Source organism: Ornithodoros turicata, chromosome 5, assembly GCF_037126465.1.
Source record: "Ornithodoros turicata isolate Travis chromosome 5, ASM3712646v1, whole genome shotgun sequence".
Taxonomy (NCBI): domain Eukaryota; kingdom Metazoa; phylum Arthropoda; class Arachnida; order Ixodida; family Argasidae; genus Ornithodoros; species Ornithodoros turicata.
In genome coordinates this window covers 45,610,228-45,626,170 of record NC_088205.1, presented here as the reverse complement: position 1 = coordinate 45,626,170, position 15,943 = coordinate 45,610,228, and the positions used below count along the sequence as shown (strand labels likewise).

Sequence of the window (15,943 nt, the reverse complement as noted above, 5' to 3'; positions counted from 1 at the left end):
CGATACGTTACTCTTGCATTGGAGCGCCACGGCTAATGTTAATACACATGTCAGAATATTAAAATCTACGTGCAGTGACACTTTTTTTGTGATCGTAGTGGACATTTAAGTCCGCTGCAATAAAAAAAACGCGGCATCGCAAACCGAAACCGAAAGTTCCAACGCGTAATGGCAGTGCGCCGCAGCAATAAATTCTGGCTGTGGTCTTCAGCTGTGGAATGAAATAAGCCCCTGCTCTTCCACTAATTTAGAGACGCAGGCAGACATTCGAGATTCGAAGGCAAAACGTTCAAGTCACTGAGTTTGGGTGGCTACAGATTTTTAGCTCGATCTACAGATTTTTCGCACTCGGATCTACAGATAATTTTTTTTTACGTGTGGCAACACTGCAGCCACATCCAGCGAAGTTGCGTGTCGCGTTCTTTCATCTTTCATGCGTGTTGATGTTGGTAACTTCAAAATAACTGGTTTCGCGTTCGTCGGTACCTGTGCGGTGCATGTGAAATTGTGGAGAGGCAAGTGCGCCTGCATACTTTGTGACGCGAGCGTAGTGTGATGATATTCATGAACGCTGCCAGCGCACTGCTTGTGTGTGCAGTGGGCATAACGTTTGGCGCGTCACCATTTGAAAGTTGGCTTCACCACATTATCGAATACGGATTTGGGAAGGAGCTGCCACAGCAGCACTAAACTAACCTAAAACTATGCCAACCAGTTTATGTCGTCTTATGTCAGTTTAGTGAACAACTTTGTTTTGGTGATGATAGACTGCGTGCTTTTGTGATGCAGAAAGCTGGTAACAGCGTTGTCCATGGTTCCCGAGAAACCTCCCTGCCCCCCCCCCCCCCACCCCTCTCTCTTTTTGGAGGCGGACGTTGCGGACTGTGTGGGTGTTAAGAGGTTCCTAGTATGACATCTGAGGGACTAAAGAGCGCAATTTTTCACAAGCGACCTTGGAGCTCAGGGGGGCACGCACCCTTGCCCCCCTCTCGGTACGCCCAGGGATGTTTTTCCTTGCGTGTAAATAGTTTACCCGACAGTTAACAACAGCAACCAATGCGAACTACCAGTTTCTTAAGTACCAGTTCCATAAGTCCACCCGCCCAGTCATTGTGAAATTGGTCTCAACTAAGGTTAAAGATAATATAATCTCAAAGAGCAGTGCCTTTCGTGAAACTGGTGTTTCTGTTAGTCAAGATTATTCGTTAGCTACAAGGCGCGCTAGAAGTAAGCTTGTTGAGCACGGGCGAACTCTTGGTCACCCTTTCAAACTCCGCTTTAACAAGCTGTACGCCGCTGGAAAGTGTTTTGTCTTTGATCATTGTGCCAATTGCGTACAGGAAGTACCAATATAGCAAACTGAGAGCAATGTCACGCAAACACGTCCGCCGTCGCCACCACCCCGACAACAGTTATCTGTTATTCTTGCTAACGTGCGAAGTATACTGAATAAACAAGATAACGTTTCAAGTGTTATAGATGATTGCTCGTGTGATGTCCTACTTCTTACGGAAACGTGGTTGACCTCCGCTATTTGTAACAATGAAATCACTTGCTTGCATCCAAACTTTGATGTCTATCGTTGCGATTGTGCAAGTCGTCGTGGTGGCGGCGTCCTTATCGGCGTAAGGCAGGGCGTCCAGTGTTCACCAGTTCATGTCGAGTCTCCTTTAGAAATGTTATGGGTTAAACTTAAGCTCGCATATGTTGACTTACTTTTAGGCGTTTTTTATAGGCCACCAGACTCTGTTGGTTTTGTACCTTTGTTCACTGATGCACTGTTGACACTTATCACATGACATCCTAATGCTAAGATGTGTATCACGGGAGATTTCAATTATCCGGGTATCAACTGGAACATCCCTACTGGGTCTTCGCGTGAGGAATTTGATTTCGCCGATGTTTGTTCTACTCTTGGTTTAACACAACTAATTTCTGAACCTACACGTACTTCGTCCTCAAGTGCATCAATTCTCGACTTGATACTTGTTAATGACCCTTCTATCACTGGACCAATATCATTCCCATTGCATATTAGTGACCACAAAGCTATTCATCTGCCGCTTCGCTTATGCGCTCCTATTAGACAAGCCGCTCGTAAAACAATAAGGCTCTATGACAGGGCTGACTTTGTGGCAATAAACCACGAGCTACTTTCTTACTTTCCATCATTCATGGTCGGTGGTGGTGAACGTTCTGTTGAGGAAAATTGGATCCTCTTTCGAAATAAACTTAATGAGCTGATTGACAGACACGTCCCATCAGTTGTAATAAAACCATCTACGTGCGCTCCTTGGTATTCAAATGACCTAAGGAAGCTCCGCAATAAGAAAAAGCGCCTCTACCGGCAAGCCAGACGAACTGGTACTGAGTCCGCGTACTCAAAATATCACGAGTGTTCGACCGAGTACATAAGGGCTATTCGCCATGCAAAGCGCAAGTTTTATTCCACGGAGCTTACCTCTATGTTATCTAATAACCCTCGCAAATTTTGGAAAATTATTAATCCACCGGCGCGTGATCCCATCCGCCTGACTAACCCCGACGGATCAGCAATGTGTGACGCCGACTGTGCGACTGTCTTTAACGAAGCTTTTGTCAGTGTGTTTACACATGACGACCGTCAAAGTTTCCCCCGTGCTCTCACATCCACCGGCGCTTTCACTCCTATGCCCAAAATTGTGGTCTCCCAGCCCGGGATACTTCAGGTAATTGAGAACATGAAATTATCACACTCTTGTGGACTTGATTCCATCAACTCTAAGGTACTTAAAAATACCAAAGAACCCTCGTCCATGTTCCTGACCTTCATCTTCACGCAATCACTTGAACAGGGGCACGTGCCCCACGACTGGCGACAGGGCAAGGTCGTCCCCTTTTTCAAAGGCGGCGATACGGCATCTCCCCTCAATTATCGTCCCATTTCCCTAACTAGTATTCCGTGCAAAATTATCGAACACGTAATTTACTCAGCTATCTCGTCTCACCTCGAAGGCAACAATTTCTTTTTTGCTCAACAACATGGTTTTCGTAAGGGCTTTTCATGCGAAACACAGCTCTCCCTATTCACCTTTGATATCCTCTCCAATATGGATCGCGGAGTCCAAACAGATGCAGTCTTTCTTGATTTTAAAAAAGCATTTGATTCTGTGTCACATTCAGGTCTTGTACACAAACTTTCGCTCCTTAACCTACATTCCGACGTCTTTAACTGGATCGTGAGTTACCTTTCTAACAGAGCTCAAACAACCATTGTAAACAACTCCTCTTCGGCCTTCCTCCCTGTTTCTTCAGGTGTACCCCAAGGTTCTGTTCTTGGTCCTCTTCTATTTCTTATATTTATAAATGACCTCCCGCACACCATCTCATCCTGCATCAGGCTCTTCGCCGATGACTGCGTATTATACCGTGCTATTAAATCCCGTTCAGATCAAATAACCCTTCAGCAAGACCTTGCGTCAATTTCCAACTGGTGTTCCTTTTGGCGTCTTCCCTTAAATGCTTCCAAGTGCTGCCATGTTTCATTTTCTCGCTCTAGGTCCCCCCTCACCTATCAATACCACATTGACGAGTCGGTTGTCAACACTTCTGATAACTACAGGTATTTAGGGCTTCATTTCTCATCAAATCTTTCCTGGTCAGATCACGTTCATACAATTGTAAGGGATGCAAATCGTAAACTTGGCTTCATACGTCGTAACCTTAGGCCTGCTCCCCCGGACGTCAAACGTCTTGCTTACCTAACCCTAATTAGGCCCAAATTAGAGTATGCCTGCAGCATATGGGATCCCTACCAATCAACTCTTACGGATCTTCTCGAGTCCATTCAAAATCGTGCAACCCGTTTTATTTTGTCCAACTACTCATATCCGTCTAGTATTACCTTGTTAAAGTCATCCATCGATCTCCCCCCTCTTGCACTCCGTAGAAGATACTTTTGTTTGTGTCTCTTTCACAAGTTTTACATCAATCAAGCCATCCGACCCTCTTTCATTGCACCAGCACACTACGTCTCCGCCCGGACTGATCACACATGCAAAGTTGAGCATATCCATTGTCGTTCATCCCAGTTTCTCAATTCCTTCTTTCCACATGCTATTGACATTTGGAATGACCTTCCCCAATCCATTGCCACCATCTCTGATGTTTCTGCATTTCGCAGACAGTTGTGTTCTTTTTTTGAATTATAAAGTGTGTCTCATTTACTTGTATTATTTTGTTTGTGTGTTACTTCACATATGTAACCTCGCGTACTAGTTATATTAATATATTCATTATGTGATAGTGCTTGTTGTATTATTAGTTCACACCCCCCTCATGTAACGCCCCTCGCGGGCATTTGAGGTATTCCCATAAATAAATAAATAAATAAATAAATAAGCGCTGCAAGAAATGGCCGGAAGGCGTTTGCTCACCTTGTTGTTGCAAGGATTCTTCAGATTCACGTGGCGCCGCGATTGCACGTGCTCCGATATGCGTGCCGCACCTTTTCACAGTCCACATTAACTGTCACGCGACAATACTTGCATAGGACAACATCTTCCTTGCCTGAGAGTTCAAAATCTTGATTTTCGCAGACGTAGTCCGAGGCCCCCTTCCTTTTTCTTCCCATCTCAGGTGCCGCGGAAAGACAGGACTGCCGTACGTGGAAAGTGGAGGTGTATGTACTGTCGTAACCTCTCCACTAAACAACTAAAGGCCTTGACATCATGTCCCTAAAAGGTTCACAAGCGCGATGGGGCACCTACAATGGCAGAAGAATGAGATTCCGACCAGCGCACCCGCGGGATAAAAGGATTAACCCTGGAACGCTCAATGTGGTCGCAGGTCATCCAACCATAGCAAATGCCAAGAAAAGAAGCGTAATAAAGGAAAGCCTGCTTGGGCATGTTGGATTCTTAAGCTGGGCATGTGCAGCAATTTATCTGTCATGGTTCCTGGAATGTTCCTCTGTATTCGATGTTTTTCTATTAAAACCGAATGAGGGAAAATCTACCCGGCATAAGTTTCTCGACGTTTTTCGATTAAAACCGAAAACGTGGAGCCCTAGTAATAAGACATGCACAAATACAGTTAATACACAAATGAACTAGAGCTCTATGTTAAACGTTTAAACGTCAAAATGTTTAAAAGTTTTCTTAAGAAACGCATTTTGTAACACGTTTCACAGATTAAACGTTTTCTTAAAACACGTTTAAACGTGTTCTGTTAGATATACGTTCCACAGCACGTATACGTATTTAAACGTTTTCCCATGATACGTTTAAACGTTGTCGTTCGCATAAACATACAGCGGCACGTATACATATATAAACGTTTTCTCATGAGACGTTTAATCGTTTTCTTTCCTCCTCTAAACACTACAGCTTACTTTCCTTGAAAGACAGTGCAGGGTATCGTTAAAGTGGCATGTTACTTTGTCCCACTCATTTGTGACCGTCTTATGTTTAATAAAGAACAGTCACAGCGCAGGGCGCATTTTATTCCGTTTCTTGGTGGTTAATATACCGTTGCCACGACCCTGTTCGCAGCGTACACCGAACTCCGCTCCGTGTGCACCCATGGCATTGGGATCGCTGACACTCCAAAAACGGTGCTTTATCTCATCGGCATCGTCCAGCAGAATTACAATTCTGGGTGTTATCCTATTCTCCATCACAATTTGTTCATAACGGGAGGTGTACGGCTCTTTGTGGGAATTCGCGTCAGCGCATCGTGCCACAAAAGTTGTGCTCATCCCTTTTTTCCTACTCGGGCTCAAGAATGATATCATTCGGGACAGTGATCGCTTCTTAACGCATAATTGGCAAATGTTCTGGTTTTAGAGTGCAATAGTGGGAAAGAGCAGGTTATATGCTTCAGGATAAAGTAGTCGCTCAAGGTGACAACCTTCCGCGTTGGTCTTTTCACCAAAATACCACTCGCGTAAAGAAGGTAAATACGAAATTTTTAGTATAAACTACCCAAAAGATTCAAACGTCATCACCGACATTACAAGCTCGACATGTTTAAAACTGTAGTGAAACACTTTGGTTCATAATGAAATGTACGATGAATGATGGGGGGGGGGGCTTTAAAGCCAAATATGAACTGAAGTATTAAGCTACTTATAAGACAGTGAGAAACTGGCGTAGTTGGTAATTACTGATAGGAACCATGGACGCGCCAGGCATGACGGGGACAACTTCTGTCTCTGTCCGCGTAATGCCTGGCGCATCCATGTTTCCCATTAATGAAGATAAGAAGTTGCTTAAATAGCTATCCGTTTCGAGAGGCATTGCGTTTCGTATTAACAAGACGTTTAAGCGCTTCACCTTGACAGAACGTTCAACTGCTTCATTTTAACAAAACGCTTAAACGTTTCACATTAAGGACACGTTTAAACGTTTTGCATTAACAAAACATTTATACGTTTCGCATTAAACAAAACGTTTCATAAGGAAACGTTTTCCACACTATACGTGAATCTAAACGGCGTATAAAACGTTTAAACGGAAACGTTTTAAACGAAAGTCGGAAAAACGTGTTATATCCCGAGCCCTAAAATGAACCAACAAACAAAACTTGAGAGGTCCTACCCTCCCGGTCCGCTTTTAGACAATTGTGCTGGTGTGGGAAGACATGGGAATACAATTTTCACCCATTGCTGGTGCAATTTCTAAAAGTGTGATTTTCTTGGTCATTACTTGTGTGCCAAGAGTCTCACTTAATTTAGTGTCTTTCCAGATGAATCAAGAAAAAGAAACAAAACAGGATTCACGGATGAAAGAAATTAAAGATGTTGTGCGTACATACATAGATTTTCCCAAGAAAGGCATCATCTTCAGGTGAGACTACAACAGATTATGAAGTGTAACCTTTGCAGTTAAGTGATGCAAAAGTGATGCAGTTAAGTTTGCAGAAATGATGTAGCCTCATTCAGTGGCAAATGATAAAATCGAGTCCTATCGTATGTGATAGTTTTCAGATAACTTGCCAGTGTAGATAGCCTGGACTGATAATGTAGCATGATGTGAGAAACATTTACTCTGTTTTCTTTTTCTCTTGCTGTTTGTTTAATTTGTGCTTCACCCAGTACAGTCAAACGTCCATATAACGCCGAGGGGAGGTAAAACGGGTAGGAACACTTTATTACAATTAAATGGACAAGACTTCCTTTCTTTTTTATTGCATTTTACTACATTTATAAAAGTATAGGTACAATTTCATGTAGAGCCTGCACTTCATCAGAGTGGGCATACTACGGGACATATATATACCAAGGGTATTAACTGTGGATGCACTGAGGGAAGGTAAAACGGGTAGGGACACTTTATTACAATTAAAATGATAAAGACTTTCATGCAAAGCCTGCATTTCATCAGGTTAAAGAATAGCCATACAACAGGATACACACACCGGATATACAGAGTGGTCCACCAACCGTGATAAAAATTCCTAGTAAAAAATGTAGGCCACGGAGAGACATGCGGTCGAGGGATTTTTTTCTGCCAATAACTTTTGCCACGTATTGGTAACATTTATATTTCATTTCAATTGACGGAAAGCTAATTTCTTGAATTGAACTCCGAAATTTCCCAAGGCAACCTAACGTTTTCTTTGCGGAAATGGGTTCCCCGTGGTCATTTTACTCAGTATAGCACATAATCCCACTCGTAATGCAATAGCAATTGCTGAAATAAATTCACCGGAAATCCGTGGAAATGAGCCCTTGGCTCCGCCTCCTTTTTGACGAGTAGTTTGAGCGCAAAGCTGCGAAGAAAGGAGGTTACATTACAGGCTTGTAACCCTTTCCCCCCTCGTGTGGCGTGTCAGTGGAATCTCCTTTCTTCGTAGCTGAAGGTGCTGAAAAACAATCAGTAAAACGTAAAGCAGACCAGACAAGACAAACAACTACAACAGAGGGCCATGTGTCACAGACACATAACAGGGGAAAATATACAGCACGGGCAGCCGAAAAACGCAAGGCGGCCCTTTTGATGCTCTTTCTACTCGGGAGTTTGGAGGAAGGTTCGGTCCTCAGCCGGCCGCTCTGCCAGAACCCCAGACCTGTAGACACATCCACAATTCCTGGGTAGGGGTAGGACGACTAACTTGAAACATAATTAAAAATTGAAGAACTGTAACGGGCCAGTGTGTATGTTTAACCCATGTGGTTGAAGGGAACAACTTTTAGGTAGGATTTGCGATTTCTGTAAAAATGACATTTGTATATATTCAAGGAGTACAAGTGATAGATGAGTGTTGATGATGAGAGATGGTGCATTAAAGTGTATTACTACAGGGGTGGGGCAATTATTAACTATGTCGGATTTATGGCCATAAAATCTTTCTCGCATGGATTTGATGTCTCACCAATATACTAAAATGTTGCATTTTTTGTGCTTAATCAAATAGCATAAACTAAACTAATTGCAGTGTAAAGTGTGTCGGATCTTGAATGTAAGGCAATTAGCGTTAATAGAGATAGGTGTACAGGGGTTTATGAAATGACATGTTCGACAGAGTGTTTTACTGCAAGGAGAGCAACCAGGTTGCTGCTGCATTAAGCTCGAGGAGGTGAGGGTGTTGCGAGACCTGCGGAAAGTAACAATTGGAGCAGTTGGAAAAATATCTTCTCTTATATAATATAAAGATTTTCATTGCTGTGCAGTATGTTCAGATTATGCTAAAAAATAGATCTAGTGTTGTTTGAGGTTTTGTTGTAGATGGTGATGAAGGCGATGTCACTGTGCTGTTTAATAGGCTGATTGGAGAGCAGTGTATCTCTCTGCGAAAAATTACATTTTAATGGAGCATTCTCTATCAGTTTAGGCAGATAATTGTGTTTCTAAAAGTCAGTTGACATCTCTCTAGCACGTCCAGGAAAATCGTTGGGTTCAGGGATAAAAAGGCCCTGTGTTGTAGTTGTTGGTCTTCTCCAGTCTGCTTTGCGTTTTCGTTGTTTTTCAGCTCCCTCGACTAGAGGAGTGTCTTCGATTTGTGTTTTGCCTTTCTATTTTTCTTGGGTATTTCCCTCTTTCCCTCCCTTTCTATTGGTATATATATATCCTGTATGTGTATCCTGTTGTATGGCTATTCTTTAACATGATGAAATGCAGACTCTGCACGAAAGTATTTCTTATTTTAATTGTAATACCTTCGTTTGCCGTGCAATACCGTTTTACCTTCTCTCAGTGTAACCACAGTTAAGTGGGCTTTGGCATTGCTTTTTACTTGTGTTGGAAGTTAGGGTCTCTGTGAAATGGGCAATAAAGTGACATTTAACAATTCCTGTTAACAAACCTATCTCATCTGTTAAGCTGTCAGTCATGAGTCACCATGCAAAATGTTTTCGCTGTGCAGTGTATCGGCACTGCACTGTCAGATTTACACAAACAGCCTGAGAAAACGGAAAAGGCTACGTCTCAGCGTTCCCTCAAAATGCTCTTTTCAAGAGTGACGGTGTCTTTAAAGGTGTGCGTGCAGAACAGAGGCCTCTTGCACGGACGGCAGGTCACCTGCGCCTGTCATTCTTCTTCAGAAGCCCATTTTATTCGTTTCAGAACACGCCACAGCTAAAAAAAATGTGGTGGGTCACTCAGTGCTGCTTTAATTGCATGTACGAGAGTGTGTTGAAAAGTTCACCCCATGACAAGGAAGAGCGTGGCCTGGAGTCATGAACACCACAACCATTCAACATATGCTCCTTAAAGTTCAACGCATTTGGTGCATCATTCCTGAAGCTTCTTTAACCCTTGGAAAAAATTACAGACAACCACGGAAAGTGTTGCGATTTCCAGTGGCAGCTGTTAGCCACGGTTGCTGATGTTGACGTTGTTTTTGTTTTGTGTCTGTGGAACTTATTCGACGTGCTAAAACTACCTAATGTGTGATTTCTTTTAATTACGTGGTGGTGCCTCAAAACAACTGTACAGACATGGACAGGTGGAGGGAGGACAGCAGGAAGTACTGCGAGAGGAGTGGTTTGGTGTGCGTCCTGGGCTGACTTCAGGGGAAAGTGCGCCATCGTTCGGCTGGGAAGTCTGCCACAAAACCCAGGGAAAACATAAGCCATCACAGCCGTTGGTGGATTCAAACCAAATCTTCCATACAGCCTTGGCTACCACGAACGGGCACACGCTTTTACCCATTCGGCCATGCCACTGATCGCTCATTATGGCTGCACAGTGCATTTCGTGACGTCGCCCACGTCATCTGGACTGTGCCCAGGTTGGCAGCACACAAATCATGTATGGTCGCAGTGCAGGGACCGCCCTTTGTCTGCTGCAATGCTATCACATTTCATATGCGTCTGGCATTGTACTCAGTGCAATGACACTGCTTGCCTCGCTTCTTTCGCTGGACGTGGTTCCTTCCATTGGCCTGTTTCGCAATTTCTTTTCCCCACATCACTGCACAGGGTTGGTGACAAGCGGAGAAGCTCCACTGTAGTTGGGAGGGAAGAAATTCGTCCACTAACACTGTCTATGACCAACGGATGACTGCGCCTGGGTGGTCATACTCTGGGATAGGAGAATCCCATTGATAGTGCTCCAAGTCCGTTCGTTAGAGTCCTCCTATATTAACTGTATGGCTGCAATGCTATCACATTTTGTACGGGTTTGGCAGTGCACCATAAAGTACAGTTATTGTTTTGTTATTAATTACTGGAAGGGAAATTCGAAGCAAGGAAGAGATATACATAGCTAGGACTACAATGTGTCTTCGTACGTCTTTTCCTTGTCTCTGTGTTCCCTTTCATCATGTACAACCAGCTAGCCCACATCCCATCTCTCCTTCAACTTTATTAAAACATGATCCCTTAATGCTGTATTGCCCTCTACACCTGGAATCCACAGCTGATGTGGCGTCACGCTGCAGACTGTCATTTGTTTAATTATCGTGGTGCCCGTTCAGAAGGGAGGTATAGCAGGATTAGAAGAATTGCAAGAGATTTAGCATATAGGAATGTCTTCACAATAAGAGTCCCGTAAACAGGGTATGCAAAGTACCTGCAGTAGCTGACATCACATTGCTGTTTTTTTAATTTAAAAGCTTTCTCTTTTTGTTTTGTTTCAGTGGCATGCTTCCGATGTTTTAAAACTACCTAATGTGTGCTTCTCTTTGATGTCCCTGCCCTGCAAGCAGATATGTACTGCTTTCAAGTGCAGTTTGCCCTTTCCACACCTGTGCGCACATCTGTCACTCAGTTTTCTTCCTCTCTGGAGCGGAGAGGCGAGGACGATCTTGGCACACTGACATGGTGATCGCTTGGAACCTTCCCATTAACAACTGCCATTGTAAAAGAAACAACGTCTGCTCCTATCACCCCAGAGTTCCCAGAGAGCCTCTTTCCTTTCGACAACCTGCATTTTCTTGCCTGCTTTGTGAGCCAGTGCATTGTCCTACAAAAGGAGAACGACTTTCCTTAGTTTCCCACACAGCGTTTCCTGTCAAAGCCTCCTTTAACCAGCAGAGCAAGCTACACTAGTACACTGCATTAACTTTTTCACCCATCTGGAGATAGTCAGCATCAAAAGACCTTCCTTGTCCCAGAAAACCATGGCTGTGATCTTTCTCGCTGATCGTTGAGTCTTCCTTTTTCGTCAGCCTCGCAGAACTTGAGTGCCACCATTCCGTGACACCAGGTCTCAGGATCGTAGTGATGCAACCGTGTTTCAAACTGTAACAAGTCACTGAAAAAAAAAAAAGCCACAAAAAACGCTCAAAATGTTGCAAGATCAACAGGGAGGTATCCATTTGGCATTGTTTTTTTTATTTTGGTCCGTTTTCATCTACAAAGATGAGAGTGGCCCCGGATAGAAAGCTCCTGCTCTGCATCTTGAGGAAACTCAGGGATCAATCGGTACTCGGTTTGTCATCGGCATTCAAACATTTTGGCACCCACTGGGCTGACCATGTCCTCATACCCAACTCTTCATAAATTATAAACCCGATGCATTCTCTGAATATGCCTAAGGTCTCTGCAGTTGTTTTAGCCGAGATTTGCCAGTCTGCCACTATGCAGTGGACACAATCAACAATTGTGGGTGTTGACACCGTTAGAGATCTCCCTGATATATTAACGTCTTTCACATCGAAATCCCCACTGTGCAAGTTGACACTCAGGGATTTCCCTTGGCGTTTTCTTCTGCATGAACACGAACTTGACGACAGTCCGTGTTCAGTCTTTGAAAATTTCATGCTTGTAGTAGACCTGTTTTTGTTGAAAGCCCGAACAAATGCATACTTCGCGTTACAAGTCTACAATTACTCTTATTCATCTCATTCGTTGTGCCTACAATGACAAGATCGTGTTCATATATCTGGAAGTGGGTCGGGCCGAGAACTTTTCAGCACACCCTCGTACAGATTTATAATTTGCAACGTAACATTGTAGTTTTTTTTTTTTTTTTCGTTTTTGTTTTTTTTACATTTACACTGCTAGCCAAATGCTGACTTGTGGACTTGGGAACATGAAACAGTTTGTGGAAGTTCCTTAGATGTCATTTAATAAGGTACCTTGTTTACTAGTCACAAGTTGTAAGGAAAAGACACACACACAAAAAAATAACAGATTGGATATGATGTCTTCTGAGCACACCAATAGAGGACCTATAAGGGAGACATTTAGGGTAAATTGTATAGCATTATTTATTGACACCAGCTCCGGTGGCATAGTGACCGCATTCCATGCCAAGACTAGGAGGTGACACCAGTTCGAATCCCCACACCGGCTTTGCTGTCTAAGGTTTACCCCTCGGTTTTCCAGCAGATTATCCAGATGAATGTCGGCACAGTTCCCCCGAAGTCTGCTCAGGAAACATACTAACTCCCCTGTCCCCCCCCCCCCCCCTCCACTTCTTCCTCTTGTCCTTTCTCCATCAATTTCATGTCTATATGCCTCGTGCATCGCGATCGTTGCGCCGCTCCCGACGCGTAGAAGCGCCGGGCGGAACTTCTTCCAGGAGTTGCTCTCGCGTCTTGGCTTTCATGCCGTGCTTATAGCTGTGTATCGAAAAGGGTTAAGAACTCGTCAGTTTGGTAGTTCATATCTTAAATTGGCTAAAATCTGTGTTGTAAAGGAAATAAGGATTGCACGTTATTATTCCATGACGCGATAGAAATTAAGAAGGCAGGAAAGAAGCGCATGAGTATGCCATCAATTCAGTTATCAGATCGGATTGAGGTGTTTCGAGAAGCTAAAGGAAAATCCGATGCTACGGATAACAGGAAAAGCAACAGTGGGAGATAAGGCACGGGGACAAAAAAGATAGGCTGGGCAGTGTCAACTTTGAGAAGAAGGCGAGACTTCAACAGGACATCAACAGGATGCAAGCGGAACTTGTGCACAATAAAGTTTCTTGGTTCATCAGTCAGTGTTGGGTGTTGGGTCCTCCTTTTTACCTCCCTTACACTGGGGGACTCTAGGGACTTTAAGTTATACCTGTGCTTCTTGCAAGTAATTTGGTCGCTCTTCATTTGTTATTTGGACAATACCTTGTTGAATAGTGTATTCCCCTCCACAGACAATGCCCTCTCACCATAAATGTTGCATTTGTGGCTACTCAAACACATACCTATAAAACAAAATAAACACATTACAGTAAACCTCCGATAACTCGAAGTCGTAAAAACCGGAAAAAATTTCGAGATAAGCAGGGTTTCGAGATAAGCAAACGGCGAAAATTAGTTGCCACGATGTTACCCCACTGTACTATGTTATGAAACGTAAAGAAAAAAGCGCTCCTACAGTAATATGGCTCATAAACAATTCCGAAACCATTTATTTTTTAACATCGTCTGAGAAGGATATCTCTGGAATAGCAATCTGCTCGGCATTCGCGTCTGGGAACAAGAAAGCATCTTCAAGCACTTGAATGCAATGCATGAGATGCTCTTCCCGGCACGTCACTACCATGGGAACTCTCGACGGTTTCGGTGTTACTCTGTTCACCACTTACTGGAACCTTGCCATCGTAAAGCGCATAGCCCTCGATGTTCAAGTCCTCTAAGTCACTCTCCCCACAATGGCGAGGCGTATCACGTCGTTGCACAATTCATCACAGCCACCGAACTCGTCTGCTGGCTCTGGTACGGTGGTGGAAGACCAGAAACCCACATAAATGAAACAGTTCACGATAATGGCTTGATGAACTTGCTCACAGGCCTTTGATAACTGCCACCTTCCGCTCCAAAGTCAGAGACTTGCATGTGCGTTGTTCAGCCATCACGCCGCGAAGAACGAAACGAAACTACGAAACTGAGATGCTCGGACGAATGCAGAGGAGGAGGAGTGACGTTGGGTGGAAAGCGGAGTGCGGTCTGCATGCCACAGCTAGCGGTGCGTGAGTAACTAGAACCACAGACCGTGCAAGGACTGAAAGGCTTTGACCTTGACTTAGCCTGGGGGACCGAACAATGCACGTTATCAGCCATAGGTACAGTTGTAGCGACTCGCCAAGTACGGTCGCACTGCCAGATGTACAACGAGAGACATTTTCTTTCCTCTTCTCCTCATTTTCTTTCCTCTCGCTTCCCTTTTTCCCTTGCCGCGCTCTGCAGCTGAAAAGCTGTAAATACAGGCCAGTGGGCCTCCGACCATTGAAGTAAATAGATTGCTTTTAAACACACTCAACTGCTTCCGTGTTCTCCGTGCCTTTACTTGTGGCGACCTGACATATTGGTGACCCGGTTTTTGGACTTGCGTTCTGTTTATGTCAACTCCACATCAATGGCCACTCAACAAGCACCTGCTGACATCTCTGCCATTCAGATCAAACTCCCGGAATTCTGGCCCAACGACCCTCAAGTCTGGTTCACCCAAGTGGAAGCACAGTTTGCACTACGGAACATATCATCACAGACGACTCGCTTCAACTACGTTGTTGCCGCATTAACCCCATCCGTCGCCACAGAGGTTCGTGATGTACTTCTTTCGCCACCAGATGAAAAACCGTACGACACTCTGAAAGAACAACTGATCAGCCGGACATCAGCGTCAGAACAACGACGTATACAACAGCTGATCACATCGGAGGAGCTGGGCGACAGGAGGCCTACTCAACTTCTCCGTCGTCTGCAACAACTGCTCGGAGAAAAGGCCAGCACCATTGATGAGACTCTATTGCGGGAGCTTTTCCTTCAGCGCCTCCCAGCCAGCGTTCGTATGATACTGGCGTCAGCGAAGAGCACAACGTTGTCGGACATCGCCAACATGGCCGACAACATCATGGACGTTGGCTCCCCGATCATCGCTGCCGTCGGATCCCAACACGAACCCCCGGCTATTATGGAGCTCCGGAAGGACATCATAGACCTCAAAGACACGTTAGCCGCACGGGAAAGCCACGCCATCGATGACCTCCGCGCCGAGATGAACAAGCTGGTCAAGATGGTGCAGTCGCTCGGCCCAACGCAGCGAGGCCGGAGCCGATCAGCTTCACGCCGACCAGCGCCAGCCCGACGACAGTCTCCAGCACCGAGCAACAATGGTAATGCACTTTGCTGGTATCACCAAACATTCGGCGACAATGCCAGACAGTGCCAACCACCGTGTTCGAGAGCGGGAAATGGGACGGCCAGCAGCTAACGGCGGTAAGCGAAGCTGGTCACCCACCCACCCGCCACCGACTCTTCTATGTCACGGATCGCGTCACCAAACAACAGTTCCTCGTCGACACGGGTGCACAAGTGAGCATCATCCCGGCGTCAACAACGGATCGCCGTGGCAAACCGGCTGCACCTGAACTCTACGCTGTGAACGGCTCCGCGATTCACACGTACGGTGAGCGTTCCCTTACTTTGGACATTGGCCTGCGACAAACATTCCGACGGATATTTGTGGTTGCTGATATTCCCTACGCCATCATCGGAGTAGACTTTCTACGCTATTTTGGACTACTAGTGGACATTCGCCAAAATCGCCTTCTAGATTCAGTGACATCTATGACTACTCCTG

General features: G+C 44.8%; 1 protein-coding gene across 1 annotated transcript in view; it reads left to right on the top strand.

Annotated features, from left to right (window-relative positions):
• The first annotated feature begins 369 nt into the window (after positions 1-369).
• Positions 370-15,943, top strand: part of LOC135394425 (adenine phosphoribosyltransferase-like) — a 26,845-nt gene continuing 11,271 nt past the window's right edge. The window contains exons 1-2 of the mRNA XM_064625161.1: positions 370-515; positions 6,727-6,827. Of these exons, the coding sequence (XP_064481231.1) occupies positions 6,727-6,827 (101 nt within the window). The 5' untranslated portion in view covers positions 370-515. The remainder of the gene's footprint in view (positions 516-6,726; positions 6,828-15,943) is intronic.